Genomic DNA, 27,935 nt, shown 5'->3' on the forward strand with positions numbered 1-27,935 from the left:
GCTCTTGGCTTCAGCCTGGCCCAAACCCAGTTGTGGTGGGCATTTGAGAAGTGAATCAATGAATGGATTCTTTTTTTTTTCCTTTTTTTTTTTAATCTAATAAATGTGAATTTACAAAGTGCAACTTTTGCATTGTTGTGGCTTTCCCTCCCCCAATCTCCCTCCCTCCCGTGGCCCTCCCCTCTCCCACTCCCTCTCCCATCCCATCCTTCATCGAGTTTCATTTTCAATTATCTTTCTATGCAGAAGATCAACTTAGTATATACTAAGCAAGGATTTCAACAGGCTGCACTCACACAACCGCACAAGATATAGAGTATTGTTCGACTAGTGGTGTTATCAGCAGAAAGAACGGGCCATCAAAGAAGGAGGCACCTTTCTCTGAAGGGAGGAAGGAATCTCCACTGTGATATGGCCTTGACTAAACAAGTTCAGAGTTGGTGAACTCAAGGGACTTCCATAGCCTCGACAGCTCATGGCAAGAGCCTTTGGTGATTACTGATGTCATAAATAAGAGTGCCCATTGTTAAATCCACAACGGGAGTCACTGGGTACAAGCTCCCCACGTAGGATCTCTGTCCTTAATGTGTTTTACTATGAGAGTTAAAGATAACACTACTAGTCGAATGGATTCTTTCTCTCTCTCCCTCTTTCTGTGTATCTGTCTCTGTCTCTGACAGATTTATTTAAAATTTATTTTTAAATAACAAAGAAACAAGCAAAAAGGGAAGGTTGGATAACCTCCCTTCCTGTGTCTTACTCCCTTGGCCAACCAAGGCAGTGAAAAAAATTTGAAAAGGGATGGGGCCGGCACTGTGGCGCAGCAGGTTAAAGCCTTGACCTGAAGCGCCGGCATCCCATATGGGTGCCAGTTCTAGTCCCGGCTGCTCCTCTTCCGATCCAGCTCTTTGCTATGGCCTGGGAAAGCAGTACAAGATGGCCCAAGTCCTTGGGCCCCTGAACCCGTGTGGGAAACTTGGAAGAAGCTCCTGGCTCCTGGCTTCGGATCAGTTGAGCTCTGGCCATTGCGGCCATCTGGGCAGTGAGCCAGCAGATGGAAGACCTCTCTCTCTGTCTCTACCTCTCTCTGTAACTCTTTCAAATAAATAAAATAAATTTTAAAAAAAGTTGAAAAGGGAGAAAATGCAAATGAAACTAAGCAAGGAAGGAAGGGTGTCCCAAAAGATGAAGCCCCTGAAAACTCCTGGTGGAGTTGTTTCCTGCCCAGTATGGATGATGCTGTGGTCAATGTGGAGACAAACCACAGTATGTTATTCTGCACACAACTCTACTCAGCACATACCACAATTTGTCCTTTATAGCTGCTTTGTTATAGCATGATTCACATTCCATATGTTTCACCCAAAGTGTTCAGTGGTTTGTAGTATATTCTCAGAATTGTGCAAGCATCACCACAACCATACTAGAATATTTTCATCACCCCAGAAATAAAACCCGTACCCATTAACAACCCCATAACTCATTTTTATTCAAACAGAAAAGTCTCAGATTTACAAATCTAAATTTATAGTATGTCATTTAGTTTACAAAAGTAATTTTGCAATTGATGATAAAGCAACTATGAATTGTTATAGTTTTTACAATGAAATAGTAATTTTAAAGGCTGAAGACATTTTTCAAGTTATTGATAATCCAGTTTGACTCTTTGTCAAAATTTTTATTTTTTTTAAAGATGTTGAACATTCTGCACTGATTCCTTGAGACCAAACTACAGTGTTCAGTCTATCTAGGTCAAGTGAGTTATTGTTTTTTTCCAGAATGGATAATGTCACCCAGCTAATGAGAACATTCCTCCAAAATATTTTGTGATATTAGTTTAAATACCTTATTGGATTGTCTCCTTAAAATATTTAATTCCAAGAACCTACAAAATAAAAGACTGACCAAATGAATTAATACTGTATGGCAAACATTATGAAAAAATTAAAGTCAGGAGACAAAAAAATTTGTTTTCTTTTTAAACATTTATTTTGAAAGTCAGAGTTACACAGAGAGAGGAGAGGCAGGGAGAGAGAAAGAGAGAGAGAGAGAGAAAGGTCTTCCATCCACTGGTTCTCTCCCCAATTAGCTGCAACTGCTGGAGCTGCGCCAATCTGAAGCCAGGAGCCAGGAGCTTCCTCCAGGTTTCCCACAAGGGTGCTTGGGCCATAGCAGAGAGCCGGATCGGAAGTGGAGCAGATGGGACTCAAACTGGAGCCCAAATGGGACGCCGGCACTGCAGGCAGTGGCTTTTCCCTGCTGTGCCATAGCACCAGCCCCAGAAAATTTTGAAATATTAGTTCTAAGTTTTTGAAAGACATGCCCTAATGGAACATAAATTCCATAGCATACAGAGAATATTTGCCAATCAATAAAGAACTGGAAAAATGGAAACATAGATGAAGGATATTAACAGGCAGCTCACAAGAAAATCCAAGTTATTAAATATTCAAGAAAAAATTTTCAATGCACTAAGAAGTAAAGAATGTAAACTAGCATAATAGTAAAATCTTATTGTTACTCAAAAGGTAAAGAAAGAGTTGTGAAAGTATGGAGAAAATCAGTATCGTACAAAGTTTATGAGAATGTTGATGAATGCCAAACAACACCAATTTGTAAAACTTTTAAGACAGATCTGTCTTTGATCATTTATCACATAATTCTGTCTCTAGAAATTTTTTTAAAAGATTTATTTATATATTTGAAATGCAGAGTGAGGGAGAGAGACAGAGAAAGAGAGACAATCTTCCATCCGATGATTTATTCCTCAAATGGCCAGAATGTCTGGGGCTGGGCCAGGTTGAAGCCAGGAGCCCAGAACATGACCTGGGGCTCCCACACAGGTAAAAGGGGCCCAACCCACTCGTGCCATCATCTGCTGCTTTCCAGGCACATTAGTAGGAAGCTGGATTGGAAGCAGCTGGGACTCCATCTCGTGCTCCAATATAGGAGGCCAACATCGAAGTGACAGCTTAACCATCGTGCCACAACACCAATACCTGTGTCTAGAAATGTTGTGCACAAAAGTATGTTACAAAGTTTGTTGCAGTTTACTTATAATCACAAATCACAAAAATCTAGAGTAAAATAGTAAAAGCCATCAATAGACGTTTTTCCAAATTGTGATAAACCATTTAGTATAAAACGGTGCTATTATTAATAAGAACTAGATGAACCTAGTCAATATTGAAAGTTGTCCAACATATATTGCTAAGTAGAAAAAAAGTATCAATACTATGTACTATATTTTAATACAAAAGAATACAAACACAAATATATGAACATGAAAGCATATTTTGTGTGTTTATATATGCATTGATATTTTATGGCCAGCTACCCAAGAAATGACCAAAGGTCCTCCTTGGTGTGCTGAGTTATGAGTTATAGGAAGTAGGGGAAAGTTAGTTTTTACTTCGTGCCCTCTATACTATTTGAGTAAATTCTAAAAATTTACTAAATTCTAAAAATTCTAAAATTTACTCAAATTCTAAAATGAAAATATTTTAAAACTGCATAACCTTTTCACATGTGAAGAGCAACATTTGTTTAATATAGAAAATGGAAAAAATAAAAACATAAAAAATTAATTAAAAATTAAGTCCAATGCTTTGACTTAGGGGGAAAAATACTATTAAAACCTATTCAGACATTCCGTATGAATGGTGGTTCGTGTCCTAACTGCTCCACTTCTGACTCAGCTCCCTGCTAATGGACTGGGAAAAGCAGCAGAAGATAACCCAAGTGCTTGGATCCCTGCCACCCATGTGGGTGACCTGGAAGAAACTCCTGGCTCCTGGCTATGACCAGGCCAAACTCTGGCCCTTGCAGCCATTTGGAAAACAAACCAGAGGATGGAAGACCTCTTTCACTCTCATTCCCAGTCTCTCCCTCTCTCTTAACTCTGACTTCCAAATAAATAAATAAATCTGTAAAAAATAAACAAACCTGGCTGGCGCCGTGGCTCACTAAGCTAATCCTCTGCCTGCGGCGCCAGCACTCTGGGTTCTAGTCCTGGTCAGGGTGCCAGTTCTGTCCCGGTTGCCCCTCTTCCCGTCCAGCATTCTGCTGTGGCCCAGGAAGGCAGTGGAGGATGGCCCAAGTGTTTGGGCCTTGCACCTGCATAGGAGACCAGGAGTAAGCACCTGGCTCTGGGCTTCGGATCGGCGCAGTGTGCCGGCCGTAGCAGCCATTTGGGGGGTGAACCAATGGAAGGAAGACCTTTCTCTCTGTCTCTCTCTCTCTCACTATCTAACTCTGCCTGTCAAAAAATAAAAATAAAATAAAAAAAACCTATTCAGAAATATCCACTTGAAATATTTCTTTGCATACATATGCACATTATGTCCTCTTTTTTAATAATTTTCTTTTTCATTCATAAACAGTACATACATGTCATTAAATATTCTTTTATAATACATTTTAAATAAACATGTCATTATTAACTATGATAACCTGTTAATATATTGTCACTTCTTTTTTCTTTATAAATTGAAAGGAAAAGGGTTGAGAGAAAGCAGTTATCAAAGTGCTAATAAAGGTTTATGAAAATAAAAGTGTTACTGATGCAGATTGAGTAGTGAGAATCAAAAGCTAAATTCCTTCTTAAAAACAGTATCTATCAGGGCAGCTATCTAGCCTAGAAGTTAAGATGCTGACATCCCACTTCAGAGTGCCTGGGTTCAATGCCCAGCTATGCCTCCTGACTCTAGCTTCCTGCTGATACAGACCCTGGAAGGCAGTGGATGGCTCAAATAATTGGGTTCCTTCCGTGCATGTGGGAGACCTGGAGTGAGTTTCCAGCTTCTGGCTATGGCCATTTTCTAGCCCTGGCCATTGTGGGCATTTGGGGAGTGAACCAATGATGGGAGTTCTTTGTGTCACTGTCTCTTAAATAAAAATATTTATATCATATATATATAATCTATATTACCAATTGCTTCTTTTAAAACACAGACAATGGAATGAATTGAAGTCACAAAATGTCTTTACTATATTTCTAGCACAATTTTGAGAAATTAATTTGAATACCTAAAAGAAAAATGAAAAAAAATCAAGCTACTTCCATACAAAAAAAGAGGAACAAGTCTGGGTCACACACTTTAAAATGTGGTCGCTAAGAAAGACACAAAAATCCTTGTGTTACAGAGCACAGTATAGCTCCTGATTCCTATTTCGCTTTCCTCTCTTAGTTTTTTGCATCATTTGAATTTTTGTAATGGTGTTTCTCATCTTTACAAAAAACTCATTACAAAACCTTTGTGACATTATTTCCAGGAAAACAGGGGAAATTATGCATAAAAGGTTATATTTTGAGTATACCAACATGCTTTGCTAGGTGAGGCCCACTGGGCTGCCCTAGAATCTGGCTGTTGCTAAGAGACCACAGTGTGTGATGTTTTCCCTCTCAGCTCAGGCGATGTTTTAGGTCTCTTTAATTTATGTCAGGTGCAAGATGTTCCAAGAAGGAAGGAGTGAGCAAGGCTCTTCATCTATTTTCTAGCAACAAGAACATATTATTTTATTACTTAAATACATCTCTTGATATTTTAGGGAAGAAAGGATGATCCTTTCTATGTGTAATTGTCCATGAATGTGGCTTGACCTACTGTTCTTTGTTTTGGAAATATAGGACCAAATTTACCTTGAAAAAAAAAAAAAAAACAGGTTTACCTTGCAGCTTACATAGAGTTGCAATTAATCGGGTAAATATTTGAAGATAGTTAAGTCTGGCCACAAAAAGCAAGTTAGCTATTGCAGTCACTCTGTGAATTACTGGAGATAATTGTCTTGTGGATTGCAGTAATGACTCATTTGTTTGATGGCTGAAGGCCAAATGCAAATAGAATATCATCTGATTTCAGGCAGCTTGGCGGAAAGTCAGCTATAATGTGGTCCTTCTAAACAGACTCTTTTCATTGAAAGACCACAATCCCTCCAAAATCCTATATACTGTCATATTAGATGGCTGCCTTCATAAGACTGCGATATTTATTAGCTTTGAAATGCTATAACCCAGAGACTTACATAAGTACTGCTTGGGGGATTCATTTCAAGCCCCATTTGACCCCTTGTTGTAAAGGTGATCTTCAAATAGATTAAGGAGAAATAAATCAAGTTTTCAACCCAAGTCTGTTTTCTCCTAATAAAAACTAAAAGAGGCTTTAGATGTTTCTAACCTTCCTTTTTCTTCTTTTCTTCACTTTGGAATTGAAGATTAATCACATGTACCCAGAGATGTAATTTAAAGTCTGTCATTTGGAATAGAAGGGAAAGTAGATAAATGGCTCATGAAGAGGGTACTTTAAAATTAAACTCTACAACCGAGGATTTTATTAGGAAGTTGATGTGAAGGATAATGATCATTAAAAGCAAAGTCAAGTAACAAGGGAGAAACAGGAGACTAAATATCACACTTTTTCACAAAAGTCAGGAAAGGAAATCTTCAGTTTTCAGAGTGATACACAAAGAATTACCCACAAGAATCAATTCAGTCTGAGATGTCTGCTTTGCATTTTATGAATGTGAAGGAAAATGGAAAGTAGAAGCTGTTTAGAAATTTGTCTGACTCCAGGAGAACCTTGTCATTTTTATCTTTACATTGTATAGGTATGTAAATATAAAACATTTAACATTTTTTGATGAGCATGTAATGCTTGTATATTTTTATGGAGTACATTGCAATATTTCAACACATTTATACAGCATGAACTGATGAAATCAGGGAATTAACATTTCCATTTCCTTCTTTTTTCCTTTGGGGCCTACTGGCTCCTCTGTTCCAGCACTTTATACAGTATTGAATACATTGTTGTGAACTAGAATAGCTTCACTATGCTGTAGAGTGTGATGGAAGCTTGTTATTTCTATGTAACTGTGTAGTAAGACCAATTATCCAGCCTCTCCCCACCCTTCCTCCCAGATGAAGCCTTGTATTTTTATTGGCATAGCTGTGTATCTAAAAAGATGGCCTACCTGGTATCTGCCATTTGGCCTAGCAGATGCCAGTTGATACCAGTGTCACACATCACAGTTCCTGGGTTTGATTCCCGGCTCTGGCTCCTGACTCTGGCTTTCTGCTAATGCAGACCGTGGGGACGGCAAGCAATGGCCCCAGCTGGCCCAGCCCTGTGTGTGTGTGTGTGTGTGTGTGTGTATAAATAGCTCATTTATATGCCAGAAGTGATTAGATTATGAGAATAGCTAATCATCTTCTTCAGCTTTTCAAAGTAAACTGGAAATTAGTTTTTAAAATGATATTAAGGGCCACTTTGCCCAAACTAGAATTTCTAAAATTCCCATTTGGTCTTCCTTCTTGCCTGCACGTTAGCTTCCTCCTTGAAGTGGAAAGGAGGTGGTAGAGAAGCAAGGGCAGCAGCCTTGGAGCATTGTGAACAACTCAGAACATGTCACCAGGACATCTGACGGGTCACACAGCTGATGGAAAATCCTCTGGCTGGTAGTGCACTGTTTCAGCACTCCCAGCCTTTACTCATAGACCCATTGAGCTGCTTACATGTCCAAGTCCACCCTGATACTGAAAAACTCACCAGGAATGCCCATCTCTACCTGGTTCAGCTACCTTCATCTCTTCACTCACTCAAACAGGTGGCGTTTGGACCACCTGTCGTTTCTCCAAGCTGTCAATTCACACAGACCATCATCAACAAGTGTGTCAGCTGCCAACTGTAGACAACAGCATCTAGCTACTTAGACAAACTTCATTGCCAAAAATAGAAGCAACTCGGATCTATTTCTCCTTTCCAATTGTGTTTCAAGCTAAGAGAATTTCGTTCAGACTGAAAACACAGTTGCCTTCTCGGAATTGGGGAAGCGTGACAAGTAGTGACTATGGAGAAGTTTAAAATCTATTGAAGACCCTAGCAAGTGCGGTGTCTAGAATTTCTTTTTACTTGTACTAAACCAGTGAGATTTTTTTCTCTGGGCTTTTACATCATCTTTAAGCTATCTGATCCTTAAATGAAATAATACAACTTTCTGTTTTCTCTGGAGCAGTGAAAGGATCAGGGAAGCTCTCCAAAGACTGCACAGACGCTGTCCTAATGTATGGGCATTGCTGCTTTGTGTACTGAGTTATGAAGGAAGGAATCTATTTCATCCTCGTTTCCTGGGTTCTCTCATGCTGCTTTCTTCAAAGAGTACCCTTGAAACCCATAGGCATAACTGATTCACAGAAAACTTATTTATATGCAGCAATTAATTTAATTTCTCCTGTGGAGCTCCCAGGTGGCGCTCTTAGGAATGCTTTTCGGAAAGAGGCATTGCTAATGTGGCACGGATGGGGGCTTTTGTTAAAACTCATCGTTTCTTTAGGAGAAGTACTTCCCTAATACCCCCAAGAGGTTGTTAATTCTAAAGCCTACAATATTTAGAAAAATACCTAAGCCATTGTGGGAAGACATGATTGGTTGCCATACTTGTAAGAACTGCCTTGGAAGGAAATGCAAGGTTTTTTTTTTTAAGAATCTACCCAACCTTTATTAACTCACCACTTTTCCTAATGTCCTAAGGAACTTCTGCTACCATTTTAATTTTCTCCCACGGGTGGCACTATTATTTTGAGTATAAAACCCCTTTATGCCATCACTATAATAATTATTTATGATTTCAGCTGGCGCCGCGGCTCACTAGGCTAATCCTCCACCTAGCAGCGCCGGCACACCAGGTTCTAGTCCCGGTTGGGGCGCCGGATTCTGTCCCGGTTGCCCCTCTTCCAGGCCAGCTCTCTGCTGTGGCCAGGGAGTGCAGTGGAGGATGGCCCAGGTGCTTGGGCCCTGCACCCCATGGGAGACCAGGAAAAGCACCTGGCTCCTGGCTCCTGGCTTTGGATCAGCGCGGTGCGCCGGCCGCAGCGCGCCGGCCACAGCGGCCATTGGAGGGTGAACCAACGGCAAAGGAAGACCTTTCTCTCTGTCTCTCTCTCTCACTGTCCACTCTGCCTGTCAAAAAAAATAAAAATAAAAAAAATTATTTATGATTTTAAAATAATCATAAAGATATTTCCAAAAATTTAATTATTCAAGGCATGAAATCATTATTTATCATTATTTTTGCATTCTAAGGCTCTGATTATTTTAATTTATAAATCCTGGGGTGACAAACCAGAAATCTGAATTTATATGTAGGAAAATATGAATTTGAAGTTATTAGGTGGGATATATTAACGCAATTCTTAATTTCTGTGTTCTGCCAAATTCACACATACGTGTTGTCTCTTCCCTAAACAGCAGCTAAGTTCACCAGCCTCTGTGACTGCCTCTATTCTTTGATAGTAGAAACTCTTAATTAAATGTTATCTCAATGAAATTTTTCTCAGAGGTAGATTTTCACTATTATTCCGTTTTTAAAAGTTTTTATTTATCTCTATCTTATTTGTGTATTTCAACGTCGTTTATTGTGAATGAGAGACTAGTGCCAGACATCCCAATGACACTTCTTATTCAATGGATGGAAGCTGACAAGCCTCCAACCTGAGTTCAGAGTCCTCCAGGAGGCTGTGCTTGGTGAACATTTCATCCTATTTGAAAGAGAGAGACAGACATCTACTGATTCACTCCCCAGATGCCTGCAATAGCCAGGGCTGGGACAAACCAAAGCCAGGAACCCAAAACTCAGTCAAGGTCTCCTACAAGGCTGATAGAGAACCAAGTACTTAGCTGCTTCCCAAGGTGCACATTAGCAGGAAGCTAGTGGGATGAGAAATGGAGTTGCTGGGACTTGGATCATGCACTTCAATATGAGATGTGGGCATCCTAAGCAGCAATTTAACTGCTATACCAAAGGCCTGCCCCTGTACCATTATTCTTTAATATCACTTGATCCCTTTACAGTCACATAACTTCAGCTTGTCATTTGTTGTGACATCTGATTACTTTCTTCTACACAAGAATCTGAATGTTTATTGCTGTTCTAGAAGGTTTGGAATTGATTAGTTATTATTCCCTTTGAGATGATAATGCAGGCTCAAACATGATTTTGGTTGGAGAATTTTATTCTTAAGTCTTATCCTTACCTCAAGACAAGAAGGCAATGAATGGGGAACGCGTTTGATCTAGAAGCTGAGATGCCATCTAGGATGTCTGCATACCATGCCAGGGTGACTGGGTGTGAGCCCTGGTTCCACTCCTGATTGCAACTTCCTACTGACATACTTACTCTCTGGGTCCCTGCCATCCACTTGGGAGGCCCCAACGGAGTTCTAGCTCCCTGGCTTTGGCTTTGCCTAACCAATGCCATTACAAGCATTTGGGGACGAAGCTAGTGATTGGGAGTCAGTCTCCTCTCTCTCTCTCTCAAAAATGACATACATAAAAATTTTTTAAAGCAATGACACAGTCTCATATATATCATGTGGATTCAGGTTTGGATATTTTTTCTTAGCATGAGACTCACCTAACTTTTCAAACACAAGCATCCTTCCTCTTGAATAATCTCTATTCCCAGTCAAGCTTGATGTCCATTTCCAAGGACATTTAGAGGACATTTACCTTTCTGGAAGCTTCCTTTATATTCATATGTGAGCTCCTTCTGCCAAGAACTTGGTCCTTCCTCTTTAACTGATCTGGGCATGACCTGAATGGGACAGGCCCACTTTAAACAGTGTCCTTCTTAATTGCTACATGGAATTTTCCTTGAGTATGTACTTTCCAGTAAATTAGCTTTTTTAAACCTCTCTAGATATAAGAACTATCTGGGGTACTTATTTAAAATATAAATCCCAAACCCACTGCTTCATGCCATCTGGGGAAGGAACTTGGATTGCTGAATCATTAGTAATAAGCCCATATAATACATGTTTGTGCAGTGAAATATGTTTACCCTGATTGGACATAAATCAATGTATACATGTATTGAAATAGCACATGGTCCCCCATGAATATATATAATTTGGTGTATCAGTTAAACATTTTTTTAAATTTATAGAAATAATAACCCCTAAGTGAGTCTTGTTATCAAGGACATCTGGAAACCCTACCGTAAAACACTGCCCTCTAAATTAAGTGTTTGTCTCCATCTGTTGTATAATCCTTTCTAGAGTTATTAATTTTTATTTATTGTAAACTATGACCATGTTTCTCAGACTGTTCCTTGAGTACCAGAATTATAATCAGCTTGCTTAAGATCCAGATGCCTAGTCTATGGTCTATGGAGTTGAAGTGTAGAACTGGGCCCAAGAATCTGTTGACTTCTTATGCTCCTGAAGATGATGGCTGTATCACCAATCTTTGAAAACCATTGCTCTAGGGCTGCCTTTCATTGTTCTGGAGCAGTTCTCAGGATTTTTTTTTTTTTTTGGGACAGGCAGAGTGGACAGTGAGAGAGAGAGAGAGAGAAAGGTCTTCCTTTACCGTTGGTTCACCCTCCAATGGCCACTGCTGATCTGAAGCCGGGAGCCAGGTGCTTCTCCTGGTCTCCCATGCAGGTGCAGGGCCATCCTTCACTGCACTCCCGGGCCACAGCAGAGAGCTGGCCTGGAAGAGGGGCAACCGGGACAGAATCCGGTGCCCCGACTGGGACTAGAACCCGGTGTGCCGGCGCCGCAAGGCGGAGGATTAGCCTATTGAGCCATGGCGCCTGCCAGTTCTCAGGATTTAATGTGAGTTAAAATCACCAGGGATGTTGGTGAAGTACATTTTGTAGATTGGTCAGTGTGGGATGGGGTATCAGATTCTGCAACTTTCTAAGTGATGGGGAAGCCTCAGGCCTGCAGGTCACATAAACATAAAGTGCTAGAGAACATCCCTAACCAAGGTAGCTCAAGCTGTTGGACAGCACAGAGCGTCACACTTTGATTCAATGGAAAAAGAGGGAACCTCATTGTTTTCCAAACTATGGTCATAAACTCATGCAGGATAATTCACAGCAATGCCTTACCTTTTGTGAATGACATATCTGGTGTTCTCAGCTAGCATCTCTGTGTAGCCCAGAAACTTCAAACATTTTTCCCTTCCCAGGTAACCCCGTCCAGACCTGCTCCTGACCCATTCAGGCCTTGGCTAGAAACTGAGCTTTGGGGCCATTGGACAGAAAGTGTTCACTTAACCCTTCTTCTACATGAGTAGTACAAAGTCAGCCATAAAGGAACCATCACCACAGAAGAGAACTCATATTTGACTTCAATTTTCACATTTATGCTCTTTTGTTGATGTTGTGTTTCTTTCTTTCCTTTTCTCTAAGAGACATTCTTGCTCATTTTCTAGCTCTCCATTCTTGAGTAATTAATTTTTGTCTTGTCTCTTATCTGTGTTTCAGATCCTTCTCATCTTCTAGTTAATGAAAACAGGTGGTCAAAATTATCAGTAAATATGACAACTTGTTCTTCCAAAGTCTGCTTTCACCTGGATCTTATGATGACAGTTTGTTGCTTTTGCAAATTTGAGTTGGGGAAAAATCTGAAAATAAGAGAGATGTTTGTTGCTTTTTCAAGACTGATTAGTCTTACTAATTCATCTCCTCATAATTCTAGTCTAGACATTTATTTCCCAAATGCCACATTGCATAATTATTTCAAATCCTGACTCTCTAAATTTCCTTCAGTAATTAACAAAATTTATTTGCAATCCATATACTGGAGAATGGAAAAAGTTTTCCAGTCTGTGGACCCACACCGACTGTGTTTCTAAATTTCTTTAATACCCCAGGTCATACTTCCAATGATCCCAATTCAGTATGTCCAGGAAAGAGAAAGAGATCTGCATTTTTAAAGAGCTAGAAAGTCTTCTCTTTATCCTGCAGAAAGACCGTAGGCCATGTATACTCTTGGACTCTCCTGTACTTTGCTATTTGAAGCCACAGTACTGTGCAAGCCCTAAGCAGGACTTGCTGCTGCAACAACAAAGAGCGTGTCAAGGGTTTGTCCTGCCCCCATCCTGCCCCCTTGCAATGCATCCTCTGGCTTTACAGACTTTATTCCCTCATCATATCCCAAGTGGTTCTCTTTCATCCATTTCCTTCACCCTAGGCCAATCCACCATCCTTTGTTACCCAGATTAGTCGCTTTGAAATCTTTCCTGCGCACACAGCCAGAGTGGTCATTGTAGACCCAGTTCTAATCACATCATTGCCCTTGCTGGAAACTCTCCCATCACTTCTCATCTTATTTAGAGTAAAGTCCAGCCCTCTCACTTGTTCTTCCCAACCCCAACTTGATCCAGGCCCTGTCTTCCTCTCTTCCTACTGATCTACCCATGGCTGGCTTCATGTTGGATCCAGAGCTCAGCTGCAGCTTCTTCCATACCTAGAGCTCTTCTCTGACTTCCAGTACAGAAAAAAATAGTCAGTCAACTCATCATTTTAATTCTTGGCAAGGCACTTGGGAAATCAGTTCTTCTTATTTTTGTTAGTTTGAAACCTGTTTCCTCCATAAGAGTATTAATTCCATAAGGAAAGGTGTCCTGGCTACTTGTTTGCTATTACATCCATCATCTAAAACAGCAAGAACTAAGTAAATATTTGGCAGTGAATTGGAGCCTGGAAGTGTGAGCAGAAGTTAGGTGAGGTGGTGGTAGGGAGGAACTATTCCCTGTGCAGGAAAATTAATATTCTCGTGCCTGGAAGCAGGAGGATACTTAGTGCATTTAAGAAGCCAAAACAGTGCATCTGCAGACAGGAAGAGAGAAGCAGAGGTAGACATGGGGTTTATGCTCTATGTTAAGGATGTTCTGAAAGAGCAATGAGGAGTCATAAAAGAATTTTAAGCAGTGGCATATAAACAGGCTTCTTGAAAAAAGTTTTCAAGAAAAACATATCAAGTTGCATCATACACACAATAGTAAGTGAAATGATAGTCACTGAAAGACAGCAACTTGTAGATGTTACCTTATTTGGGGGGAAAAATGGTCTTTGTAGATATCATTAAGGATCTTGAGAGAAGGAGATTGTCTTGGATTAGCCAGGGGGGTTTGAAATTCTTGACCAGCGTCCACATAAGAGAGATAAAGGAGATTACCCAGACTCACAGAGAAGTCCATGTGAGGGTGGAGACGAGACTGATGTGTAGCCCCAAGCCAAGGATTGCTTGGAGCCACCAGAAGCCGAAAGAAATGGATTCTTCCTGAATCATTTGAGGGGCCGTGGACCTACCCATATCTTGATGGCAGACTTTGCAGCTCTTGAACTGTGAGCACATACATTTCAATCATTTGAAGATACATCAAGTTTGTTGTAGTTCACTATGGCAATCCCAAGAAACTAATACACACTTTGGAAAAAGGAGAGAGAGAAAGACATATAAAGAGAGAAAGAAATTCAGATGATGCTCACCACTATGGCAGGCCACCCAGTGAGCAGAATTGCAGAATAAGTGAGGTTGGCAACGTCCATTTGCTGTTTCCACAGTCAGCTCTCTCCCTTGCGGACTGCTGTCATTATCCTAGAAGATAAAGGTTAGCCTGTTTCACACAGCCTGCCCCTCAACTGAAGCTGCTTACTTTGTTTTACGGTCAGCTGAAGAAATGCTATCTGGGCTCAGTGCTAGAGGACCACCTGGCAGAGAGACGGTATGCTGATCTCAAGGGCAGCATGTAAATATGGCCCCCAAGGAAAGTGAGGTGTGAGTATTGAGAAAGAGAAAGTTGCTATTCCATAGTGCCCATTGGTTCAGTCACAGGCAGGGGAGAGCCACGTGTGTTGTGAAAATAAACAATCTGACAAACAAGAAAGCAAAGGCCATTTGTTCAGAGTGTACTATAGCAGGGAGTCAGCCACCATCATCTAAGTTGGAGTAGAGACTCAAAGGCAGGCAGAGGAGTGGGAAAGCTTGACAGTGGAAAATGGGAAGGCTCAGGTGTGCCCTGATGGAGGCTGTTGGCATGGGAAGCAGCAGGTGACTAGGAGTGAGGCATCCAATGGGACCAGTTAGGAGGCATATTTGGTTCCTTCTAACTGGTACTATGTTGAAAATGGGGACAACAATTAGGGAAACCATCAGTAGTTAATCAAGTCCTGGTCCTTTGGGGATGATTGTCATAGGAGTTATTGTTTGGCTTTCTGAGTGTTACTAGAGACAGCAGTCTGACTTCCCACAAATCTGACAGATAGTATGCTGCCTTCCTGGCCAGTTGTTATAGAAAGAATTGTTTTCCTGGACAAGTTGCTGCAAGTGGGGGCTCAGAGGTCTATTTTTCATATGCCGTAGCCCTTGTCCATCTCTATATTCAATCTCTGACGATGGTTGGATTATCATGAAAACTTAAGAAGGCATTGCACTTTGGCTGAATGATGTGGAACATAGGACACATGGAGAGGAGAGGTTCTTGGTATCTTATTGATTCAAACCTCTCATTGAGGTTTTATGAGAAGAGGCTCAAAGCCAGACATGAGGTGCTTCGCAGCTTTGTACCTGCATTACTTTTTTTTTTTTTTTTTTTGACAGGCAGAGTGGACAGTGAGAGAGACAGAGAGAAAGGTCTTCCTTTGCCGTTGGTTCACCCTCCAATGGCCGCCGCGGCCAGCGCGCTGCGGCTGGCGCACCCCGCTGATCCGATGGCAGGAGCCAGGAGCCAGGTGCTTTTCCTGGTCTCCCATGGGGTGCAGGGCCCAAGCACTTGGGCCATCCTCCACTGCACTCCCTGGCCACAGCAGAGAGCTGGCCTGGAAGAGGGGCAACAGGGACAGAATCCGGCGCCCCGACCGGGACTAGAACCCGGTGTGCCGGCGCCGCAAGGCGGAGGATTAGCCTAGTGAGCCGCGGCGCCGGCCTATACCTGCATTACTTTCAAAAAGACAAAGAAAACTATTGGTAAAGCTGTATCAGCCAGTGAAGAAGCAGCTGAACAGTTGATGAAAATCCCAGAGGGAAAAGGCTGCCTCCTGGTACATGTGTTACTGCTGATGAGGTATTCTTATGGGCAAGCAAACTTACCAGTGGCACTTATATTTGAGATTTGGAAGACAAGACTCTGATTTCAAAGCAGGGAAAATGCACGTGATTATGTTGTTTTTAGGCAATGCTGCCAAGTTTAATGACTGGGATTGTAAATCCTTCATCCCACTAGGGTAAAAACAGAAATCTCCTGCAGGGTACTTGGCACACTGCTGAAAAGACTTGACTTGTGCTACTTTGGAATGGGTTCCAAAAGAGGTGTTTCAGGGGTCAGGTAATACCTGGAATTTGAAGGGCTTGACTTAGAATGCAGCTGGTCACGGGCCATGCTCCTGGCCCTTCTGCAGTGGTTGGTTTGCCCAGTGCAGTGTGGAAGGCGCCTTTCTCTACCATATGTGCCCATGACTCTGTTCTCCAAACTCTCAAATAAGAAATCACCGACATCTCAAATCTCTGTGTTTTCAGAGGTGAATAAGGCAATGAATACTGATCCAATTTTTAAAAAAGATTTATTTATTGGAAATGTGGAGCGGGGTTGGGGGAGGAGAGTGTCGGGGACAGAGAGAACGAGATCAAGAGCGAGCAAGTGAGAAAGTCTTCCATCTGCCTGTGTACTCCCCATATGGCCACAATAGTCTAAGCCAGACCAAAGCCAAGGGCCATAAACTTCATATGGGTATCCCACGTGGGTGGCAGGGTCCAAATATTTGCTCCATCAACTGCTTTCTTCTCAGGTGCATTGGCAGGAAACTTGATCAGAAGCAGAGTAGCAGGGACTCACGTGAACACTTTGATATGGCTACCTATTAGCTGCAGGCATCGCAAGCAGGGACTTAAACACCCCTTCACAGTGCCAGCCCCATGCTGATCCAATTTTAACAGACAATAGGAAGACCCTTCAGCACTGATTGATGATTGTGTCACCTACAGTATTGTGAGTACATTAAAGCCTATCAATCCATATTGTTCATAACTGTAGAAAGAATGTGCGAAATACAATGTTTAGTGGTCCAGGGAGGTGGTTGGTGATGGCTGCATTTACACCTCCAAAGATGAAGTTAGGAATTAATTGAGGGCCCCAGTAGCCTAATGAAGACATCTCACTCTTAACCAGGGGCAAGATGCACCCCATTTTTGGTCATCACATCTAGGGAGCTGCTATGGCACCTAGTGGGTAGAGGCCAAGTTTGCAACCTGCAAGAGGCACTAGTGTAATTGACACATTAGAAGAAGGGAAGAACAGCATCAGTTTCAGGAAATGAAAATCTGCTAGCATAAGGCACAAGGCAGCTTTTCTTGCCTCATATCTGGAGGCCTTATTTCTTTTCTCCCTTTCTCCACTAGGCTAAATCTCAGACACAGAAAAATGAGCCCAGTGGGATCATGTGGATGAACACAGTCAAAGGAGACAGAAATAAGACCCAGAACCTGGGTTACCAGGACCTACCCTTTGGGACCCCCATGTAGCTCTGGACTCTTATAGAGTAACAAATGAACTTTTCTCTTATGTGACTGATAGTTAAAGGGAGAATTTATAAGGGAGAATCAGTCATAAAAGCTGTTAAGGGTTGAGCAGAACATAGCTCCCCAAATTTATGCAGATGTTTAAACTCTGAAGTCTTACTGTTAAGGGTTGATGGATTAAGGGTGGAGACTTGATTGTGGTGTCTGAGAGGTGAGTCTAGTGGGGAGTCTTTAGGTCACTGGGGGCTTCCCCACAGAAGGTGGGCCTCACGAGAAGCCTGGTTATTCAGGTTGAGCTTTGCCTAGCTTCTCTCTCTGCTTCCTGGCAGAGATAATTCCTCCACATCCATTCCTCCATCAGATGCCAGACTCATAGGGCTGCCTGATCCTGAACTGTGAACCTCTGAATTGTAGACCAAAATAAATCCTGTTCCACAACTCTCAGAGATATTTGAACTAGAGTAACAAGAAGCTGACTAGTAATACACAATCAACACAGTAGGTCTGAGCAGTGACTCCAGCGATGTTAATACAAAAAAATCCAAGTGCCCGAAAGCCTTCTGCAGATGTTACGTAACTGTCAGTTCTCAGCCGAGAAGGCGGAGCCCTGCCTTGCAGAGCATGTGGGCGCCAGCTGGAGTGCTTGCTGGGTGTTCAGAAAATTGTGCTGAGCCAGTGCAGGTGCTGGTTGACACACACACACACACACACACACACACGTGCCTGTATTTTTAGCATGCAGTCTTCTGGGACTTTTTACTCTTTCGCTAAATCAGTCATTCCAACTGATACCTTTGTTCCAACTCAGTTGGCTTCAGACAGTATTATTTACTTTAAAATTACTTACCTGAGAGACCGAGAGAGAAGTGCTCCCTTCTGCTGGTTCACCCTCCAAATGCCTGCAAAGGCTGGGGATGGGCTGGGCCAAACTCAGTGCAGATCTCCCACGTAGGAGGCAGGTACCCAACTACTTGAGTCATCCCGCTGCTGCGCAGGGTGTGCACTAGCAGAGAGCCAGAGGAAGGTATCAAACCCTGACACTCTGATGTAGAACACGAGCATCTTAACTGCTAGACTAAACGCCCGCCCCCGGACCTTATTGTTTCAAAGCTGTGTTTTAGAGTGCTTCACTCTTGAAGTGCTTTTATCACAGACATGCTACATATGGGGCTTAGGGAAGTCGCACTTGTTCCAAGCCCTAGAGGCAGTAGTGATGGCAGTGTTACTGTGGTGCCAGGTTGATTCAGAAACCAGGTAGAGCAGAAACAACACAGGCTCAGTCCTTCCAGAATGTGCAGCTGGGAGATGCAGGCTGACCCTTCCTCTGAGGAGCTACATCTGCTATAATGCTCCTGTCAAGTATGAAAGTCCTTGTATTTCTGTAGGAAATAAACTTGAATGGTGAATTCTACCAGGAAAGCTGTGCTCAGCCCAGCCAAGCAGACAAGCTGGAGACTAATCAGGAACCGTGGAAGCTGCGAAACCCCTGAGATGGGATGTGGTGAATCCCCCAGGCACTGAGACAGATGACCCATATACACAGAACATGTCTGATTCGAGGAGAGAAATGACCCAGCAACCAATGAAAGCCTTGATCCTCCTAAAGAGAGGCCTTCCAACTGCTAGGGCAACATGTTGGAGAGTGAGACAGCCGGAATTGCTAGTTCTCTCTTTTCATTATTGAGCTTGTGCCATTTTTATAAAAAGTCTCTAGAACTGGCTGTGCTTCCTGACTCTCTTTTGCATAGAGCAACAGGGAGGAATATTATTCCATTTGGAGGCTCTGCACCTTTGCCAGAGTAAGAGGAAGCTTGTCTCTGTAATTAGGGTATGGCAGAAAGCACGAGGCATCGGCTGCTCGTGATGGATTCTCCAGATGAACTCGCCCATCTCCTTGATAGTTCAGGAAAACTGAATTCAGAGAGAAGTTGTGAGGTCTCTGCCTGAGAATACTTTTATTCTGGCAGGTTCCAAAAAGAGATCCCAGGAGTAAAAACGTCCCTTGGTTGAAAAGCTTTCCCTAGCCAATATGCAGCAGGTCACCAAGGTCATCTAGACACCCAAGGACTTCATTCATCATTGCCTTGTTCAAGGTTCTCCAAAAGGTTCCAGGGGGCCCCTTGCAATGCAGGAGTGCTGTGCATGCTCAGGTGAGCTGTGGGTGCCTGCGGTGGAATCTGTCATTGTTTCTATTCTTCAGCACCTTGTAGAACACTTCAGCCTACCTACCAACTGTTCCTAAGTGGAGGGAGGTTCTGCTGAAGCAGTCTCATGCCAACAGGAACATAGCCAAAGATGTTCCCCTTCCTCCCTACACACCACCATCTGGGTTGTCGCTAAATCTGTCCATCACAGAATGCCCATTTCTTGAATGACTTGGGTGCAGGTGGCAAACATTTCAACTTCTATTTTACCAAATCCCCAAAACATCTGTAAAGCTAATGTTACTATACACCTTCTGGATAATGGTATTTTTCACCTCAAAAAGTTATCAGGGGGCCAGCACTGTGGTGTAGCAGGTAAAGCTCCCACCTGCAGCGCTGGCTTCCCATATGGGCACCAGTTCAAGTCCCAGCTGCTCCACTTCAGATCCAGCTCTCTGCTATGGCCTGGGAAAACACTAGAAGATGGCTGAAGTGCTTGGGACCCTGCACTTCAGGGGACTCAAAAGAGGCTCCTGGCTTCAGATCAGCCCAGCCCCAGCCGTTGTGGCCATTTAGGAGGTGAAGGAGATCTCTCTCTCTCTCTCTCTCTCTCTCTCTGCTTCTGCCCTTCAAATAAATAAATAAATCTTAAAAATGTTATCAAAGGAACCTTCTAAAGCAGAGATTAAACAGACCTTGTTTGCTTGCTGTGGGAAGCTCAGTCATCAGTCATGTGTTGGATCTTCTTTCCCATGCAGTTGGCTCTCCATATCTTCAGGTCCCACATCTGTGGAGTAAACCAAAGTATTAAACCAAATTGGATTAATTAAACCAGATCAAAAAAATATTTCCCCCAATTGTGTCAGTACTAAGCCTGTACAGATTTTTTTCCTTATCCTTATTCCCTAAACAATTCAGTACAATGACTATTTACATAGTGGTTACATTGTGTTTGGTACTGTACATCAACTAGAGATGATTTGAAGTATACAGGAGGCTGTATGGGACGATTGCTTAGGTTCTATGCAAACACCATGCCATTTTATTTAAGGGACTTGAGCACCTACAGATTTTGGTATTCAAGGGAGGAGGTTGGGTAGGGTCCTAGAATCAACCTCCTGGGATGACTGTAATTTGAGTGGACTGTTTTCTTTAGTAAGGAGTCTGTCAGCCCCCTCCAGCTGGCTTAGCTACAGTCTTTCCATGTCGCCTTCCATGAAGAGTCTGCATTGTCCAGGGTCTCCACAGCCAAAGGAAAGCAGCTTTGTGGACAGTTGATCATGACAGGGGTGCACCAAATCGCCAGAATAAAGAAGTGATTCCCCCTATCTGAGAGGGAGAATGGGGGTGCTGCTTTCTTCCTAGCTGGAGGCTATGAAAATGTCCTTTGTGGGAACACTTTTTTTATTCACTGGCCACTTAGATTCTATTACTCACAATGTTTCTAAATTGTGGTTTAAGCTGACAAAGATTTTGGCATTCTCTCTAAAGTAATTCAGCATTTGTGTCTCCTCAGTGCATTTTTCATGATTACAAAACACAATTCCCATTAAATTAATTAAAATATTTAAAATCTAAATTTTAGTGGAAAAGATGTTTGGACTTTTTTTGTATTTTTACTGGTAATTTATGGCTTGGCACTGCAATATTCTTCAGCTGGGTTTATTTTGACCCCAGGAAAAAAAGCAGTTACTATGAATTTTTTTTGTTGCTTCTGCTTCTGTTAGTCAATGCAGACCTTTCAGAATTATCCTGATCTGCAGCATGACTCATGCAGCTTCACTTATCCTAAAGGCAAGTGGTACACGATTTGTAATATTTGTAATTACCTTTCAGACTCCATGATTCCCCCAAGCTATTACTTCATTAGAAATCCACTTCTGAAAGAGAGTTCTTCGTTTCTTCTTTTCTGATACAATTGACAGTTTGATAGAAAGGTAGTCTGAGTATCTAAAAGGTTCAATTTGATGTTGATGTGCGACTGACTGTGGTCCTATCCACTATCCATCGTCATCCCTTTGTCAGTCCCTGTCCTGAGCACAGAGAAATTTCTCAGGCTTTATTTGCAGAGGAATAATATTAGATCCTGGGATGGTGAGGAAGCCACTGACCCAAGAGACTCAGGTTCTGATGTAAGTCCTTTAGCCCTGCTGAGACTCAGTTTCTCCATCTGTAAAGTGAAAAGTTGGATTAGTTCAGTGAACACCAGGAGTTGACAGGAATAGTAACAGGATCAGTAGCACTTGAGACCAATCTCTATTTAGCAGCTACTAGAAGTGTTGTATTATGCCAGGAACTAGTTAGGGCTCAGCGGAGTAAAAGTGTGGAGAGGCAGACTAGCAGATGAATAATCATGATTGATTAATAGTATGATGAGAAACCAAGTATACAAAAAGCAAAGGAAACTGGAAGCATGGCATCAGCCCACGAATTCTTTTGAATACTTTTAAAATGTAATGAAATGTCTATATTTGCTCTGATAAGACCGAGCTGTCTAACCAAAATACCTAGTTTCTTTCTAATAGCTGAAAAGATGTCAACTTAGTGTGCTAACATTAGTTCTGTGATGCTGATCTGGTGCCCTAGTTGGTAGTTGGAGCCGTGACCAGCAATTCTGGCACCCGTGGCAAACAGCATGAGACAAACCCTGAAATCAACTTTTTAATTCATGTTGTGGCTCATAGATGGGTGTTATTAACAATGTGCACCATCTGGTAGCTTTCTATTTTAAGTTTTCATTCCTGCTAACTAGATGTGTTGAGCTTTTTAAATTATTATTTTAAATTTATGTGACCTCTAAATGTCCTGACCTAAAACAAAAAGTCCTGGTCATCCTGCCCTTGTCTTGATTTAAAATGAGAAAATATATTATTACTTAAAAGCAATTTGTTGCATAAATTAACATTTTGCACATATGAAGTTGATGAAATAAAAATTAGCAAAAAGAAGTCTTGCTGGCTAGAAGACTCTATGCTCCTATTACTGTGTGGTGAGTGTTTCAAGTTCCAAAACATTGCACTATATTGCATCATACCTGCAGCTCTTAAAGCCAGGCACACTGTGGGTGCTTGACAAAATTTCCACAAGGCTAGGTGGATGTCCAAAAACTGGGACAACTCCAGGATGTGTGGTCAGTTGTATGGACAGAATCTTGAGAGGATTTGAGATCTTCACACATCCCAAAGTTCTATTTTGTGAATTTAAGTCTCTGCCAACACATCCTCTGCTATTATAGTCTCATGTAAATGTTCCTGGTGTTTCCAATCATATCATCTCTTCTGATGTTTGATGTTCTGTTTCTTGGTTATTCCTATAATTTAATTCTTATAGATGTTCCCACATGTGTGGGTCTTTTTTCTGTTTTTGAAGAAATGGAAATCTCTTGCAAGGCCACCTGGGGAGGCCAGCACAGCCAACAGTGGATCAAGTAACTGTTGGGGAAGACTAAGGAGGCTCCGAAATGTCCTGGTCCATTTCTCTCTGCTTTGGGTCCCCAGCACGGGCAGAGGAAGCCACAAATACTTATATGCCAAGACACAGTCACTTCTATCCATCTACCAGCCTTCTTTCTCTTCTGAAATCTTGCCTTCTTGCACCAAGTAAATTCTTAAGACTCTCCTCTATGTCCCATCTCTGATTCTAACATTTGTATTTCATAGACACTCGTGTTCCTTTTTTACTAAACAATATAAGCTATTTTATTCATTCAGAGTGTATAATGAAAAAACATGTTTTGAACTTAGAAACTAGAAATGCATCGATATGGAAGAAAAACTTCAAAGTTAAAGTCAAGCATCAGCATTAGGTCTGGAATGACTCTGAGTTCTTTGTTACTGAAGTATAAAGTGGTTTAAAAAACACATGATGGAAAAGCTAATAGATTAGACTCTAATGTTAAACTACTGTACTTCTAAAGAATACCACATTTAAAAGGCTGACCTAGGGGGTGTGGTGGTAGCACAGTGAGTTGAGCCACTGCTCTCAAGTCTCAGCTGCCCTGATGCAGCTAATGTGTATAAGAAAACCACAGATAATCTCCAAGTACTAGGGTCCATACAACCCACATAGGATTATCCAATAACTCACATGGGAGACCCAGATGGAATTCCTGGTTCCTGACTTCAACCTGACCCAGCCCTGGCTGTGGCAGGCATTTGGGGAGTGAACTAGCAGATAAAAGATCACTTTCTCTGTCTTGCCCCTCTTTCTGATGCTCTTTCAAATAAATAAATAAATCTTTAAAAAATTTAAAGGCTAACATATGTCAACAACTACTTACAAAGATAAACATTTATAACATGATAGGCTAAGGGGTAAATTTTTCCTATAGATATGTTTTTACAAACCCATATGAAAAAGAGCATCCCAACTACAACTGAGCAAAGAGTCTAAATAAGTCATTGCGAAAGAAGAAACTCAAATGGTTAACATGTATGTGGAAAAACATGAACGACACTGTGGGCAATCAAACAAATTCAGGTTTCAAGCAATGTGATCTAATCCTTGTTTAGAATTCAGCAAAGTTTTTTTTTTTTTTTTAATATAATATGTAACCTCAGTCAGGGGTCAGGCAAATGACCACTCATGGAAAGTTTAATTTGGGTCAGACCTTTCAGAGAGCAACTTGTCAAGAGTTTTTTTGTTTTGTTTTGTTTTGTTTCAAAGTACTTGTCTTTCAACCCCCCAAAGCCATTTCATTCAGCAAATATTCCTGAGCACTTATAATGTACCCTTGGTTTCTAGTTGCCAGAAATGAAATTTTGGGTGTCAGGGGCTAAATCTAGCATAAGGAAATAATTTAATAACTGCACATTCATTTACAAGAGTATTGTTGAGTAATTAGTATAGTGAAATACGGAAAGCAAATTTGATATCCTTCCAGTGGTAGGAATTTGGTTAAGTAAACATTCTATTCCATGCAGAAAACTGCTCTACAGACATTAAGAAAGAGAATGAAAATGCTTACAAGATATGGTGGAGTGAAAAAGGCTGGTAGCAGGTCAAGATGTATACACTAATGCCAATGTTGTTTAAATATATAAATGAATAGGAACCATTTCTAAAAGTTTGCATAACCTCTTGCCAAAAAAGCATCATGGGTTATATGGGGGGGTTTTGGTTATCATTAAAACTTGCAATTTTCTAAAACATTATTAAAAGTGGTTTCTTGAGAACAGGATGGGTGGATTAGTACAAGATCATTATTGGTCAATGCAGCTCACTAGGAGGAAAATAGAAAGGTCTTTGCTATTTAAGATGAGCAGTATTGAAAGTAATGAACGGGCCGGCGCCGCGGCTCACTAGGCTAATCCTCCGCCTTGCGGCGCCGGCACACCAGGTTCTAGTCCCGGTCGGGGCGCCGGATTCTGTCCCGGTTGCCCCTCTTCCAGGCCAGCTCTCTGCTGTGGCCAGGGAAGGCAGTGGAGGATGGCCCAAGTGCTTGGGCCCTGCACCCCATGGGAGACCAGGAGAAGTACCTGGCTCCTGCCATCGGATCAGCGCGGTGCGCCGGCAGCAGCATGCTGGCCACAGCGGCCATTGGAGGGTGAACCAACGGCAAAGGAAGACCTTTCTCTGTCTCTCTCACTGTCCACTCTGCTTGTCAAAAAAAAAAAAAAAAAAAAAAAGTAATGAACATGAGCCCTTAGGATTTAAATCTAACAGAAGTGAAGTTGTTTCTCAACCCCAGGCTAATAACTACTTTAGACACATAACATAGACTCTCCAGCAGCTTCGTGTAGAGGCACTGGCTCCCACAGTGCCCTTGGGCAGTGCCATCTCTTCCTCAGTTTCACCGCTTCTGTGCCAATGCCATCATTTCCCACACATGGTGAAGCCCCACAAGAGTAATGATGAGGACCCCCACCCCCCTAGGACAGTAAACTTAGATCTGTCATGATGAGCAGAAACTTCCATCATCACATTTCTGGATTTATAAGGTTGACCTTTCTTCCTAGATTTTTTCTTGGCAGAAAGAACAATTTATTCTAAAAGAGACACACATATAGAAATAACTCAAGAAGTAGATATAGAGAGGACCAAAAAAAAAAAAAAAAAGCAATTCTTTATGAGTCTATTACTCCCAATTGACCCAAAATACAAGGGTATTTCCAAAAATTCATAGGAAATGGAATTAAAAGTTGTTTATTTGGGTGCAGGAAAGTTTTGAAATTTGCTCATACATGGAATCTTGAAAAAGTTCATTGAAGGGTGGGCATTTATTCTAGCACTTAAGACACCCACATCCCATATTACAGTAACTGGGTTTGATGCCCAGCTCCAGTTTCTGAACCCAGCTTCCTGCTATTCACACTCTGGGAGGCAGCAGTGACGGCTCAAGCAATTAGGTTCCTGCCACCCACCTGGGATACCTTGACTAATTTCTTAGTTTTGGCCTGGTCTAGTCTTAGCATTTGAGAGTGAACCAATAGATGAGAGTGTGATCTCTCTCTCTCTCTCTCTCTCTCTGCTTCTCTCACTCACACATACATTTTTTTAAAGTTCATATGAAAGGCATATCAAGAAAACTGCATAGAATGCATAGATTTCAAAACCGTTTTGCAGGGCTAGGGCTGTGGCGTGGTGGGCTAAGCCTCCACCAGTGGTGCCAGAATCCCATATGGGCTCCAGTTTGTGTCCTGGCTGCCCTCTTCCAATCCAGCTTGCTGCTGTAGCCTGGGAAAGCAGTAGAAAATGGCCCAAGTGCTTGGGCCCCTGAACCCATGTGGGAAACCCATAAGAAGATTCTGGCTCCTGGCTCCTGGCTTCGGATTGGCTCAGCTCCGTCAATTGAGATCATCTGGGGAGTGAACCAGCAGATGGAAGACCTCTCTCTCTCTGTCATTAAAATAAATAAATAAAATGCTTTAAAAAAAAACTTTTTGCACTGAAATAAACTCAATTCCACTTTTCTACCAGCTTTTGAAAAGAAGGTCATGGAGTATTACTGACTTTCGTGCCTAGGGAGCTCACCTTGTCCTTTCTCGTTTTCCTGATTCCATTGTCCTAGCTAAGCCTGATATTGGCAGGAGGCAGGTGTGACCGAGGACGCTAGTATATTCCTACCCCAGGTCTCTTGAGCATTCTGGGATGGTGTGGGTGATGTTACGCAAACCTAATGTTGGTTGTTGTTCTTTCCCCAGAATGTCGTGTGGTGAAGTCCACTTCCTACACCAAAATAGCTTCATCATCCCGCAGGAGCACCACCAAGAGCCCAGGACCTTCCCGGCGCAGCAAATCCCCGGCCTCCACCAGCTCAGGTAAAGCATCAGAGGAGACAGCCTGCTTTCTGACGCAGGATGAGGAGAGGGTGTGTGAAGCCCCAGTGTGAGGTTTCTAACATGGTGCAGATTCCGGTGATAATTTTAGAGCATGGGAGAGTGGATGAACAGATTTAACGGAGTCTAGGAGTCTAGCATGTTGGCTGTAAGAAAAAGAAGCAAACTAGGGAAAACTTGCTTAGTGAAGGCTCAGGAAACCCAGATTGGTCCACAGATAGAAGCGCGCTACTGAATTATGTTATTCTGCCACGGAAGTTCATCTTCCAGGCTATAGAAGTTTCTGCCAAAATATTTGTTCTACCTGGGTCTGGCTTACAAAGAGTGTCCAACACGTTTTCCCGGAACTGTTGTTCTGGCCTCAGTTTCCTTTTGTGGCTGTGTATGGTGCTAAAAGCAGTGAGATGGATCGTATGGGGCAGTGGTCACTGCAGCGGTCACTGCCGTGGCCCTTCAAGGGTTCAGGTGCTGCTATGGGAGCTGGCTGTGGCCTCACGGGATTAGCATCTCAGCTGCGCCTTCTTTGGTTCTATGCAAAGGTGCCTTTTGTAGTTGATGGTGGTGGTTTTAGGTATGAGGTTTGTGTCACTATTAAGGGGAATTGTATATTAAATGATACAAACTGTTGAATGGGAATCATTAAATGGTACAAACATCAAAGTGATTGGCATTTGATTTCATGAAGACAAAAATGTGTGGATTTTAGTTTAATTAACTAGATTGCAAATTTACTTTTAACTGGCATATAATTGTTCATGTTCATAGGGTACAACGTGATCATTTGCTTTATGTATGTGTCTAATAAGATCATTATACATAATTGACATGTCCTTCTCAAACATCTATTATTTCTTTATTGGGAAATTTCAAACTTCTGATTCTTTATAAAATGGGCAATAAATTGTTGGAAACTCAGAGCAGCTCTTGTAAATCAGGACAAAGACCTTTAGGGCCTACACAATGGCCTTTTACTCAACAGCACACCCAGGGTAGCATGGAAAGAGCTCTCAGCTGGGGCTGCCTAAGAGGGAACTCTTAATAGATTGATGGCTACACTGAACTTGGTTTGGAATCACCTTCCTCCTAGGACTGTACTAATTACCACTATTCCCTTGATGGGTCTCCAAAGACCACTTTCTGCTTTGACATTACCTCTAAGGGTGGCACCCCCTGCCCCCTTCCCACAGCAAAGCCAACATCATATCCAGT

The 27,935-nt window shown here is 42.0% G+C and overlaps 1 protein-coding gene across 3 annotated transcripts in view; it reads left to right on the forward strand.

The window, feature by feature from the left end:
- The window catches only part of DCLK1 (doublecortin like kinase 1), a 391,925-nt gene that overhangs the window by 258,441 nt on the left and 105,549 nt on the right, over positions 1–27,935 (forward strand). For all 3 annotated transcript variants that reach the window (XM_008273546.5, XM_008273545.5, XM_008273547.5), the window contains exon 5: positions 26,592–26,708. In XM_008273546.5, coding sequence (XP_008271768.3) covers positions 26,592–26,708 — 117 coding nt within the window. The remainder of the gene's footprint in view (positions 1–26,591; positions 26,709–27,935) is intronic.

The sequence above is a fragment of the Oryctolagus cuniculus genome, chromosome 9 (genome assembly GCF_051225735.1).
Source record: "Oryctolagus cuniculus isolate XC-2025 breed Fujian yellow rabbit chromosome 9, ASM5122573v1, whole genome shotgun sequence".
NCBI lineage: Eukaryota > Metazoa > Chordata > Mammalia > Lagomorpha > Leporidae > Oryctolagus > Oryctolagus cuniculus.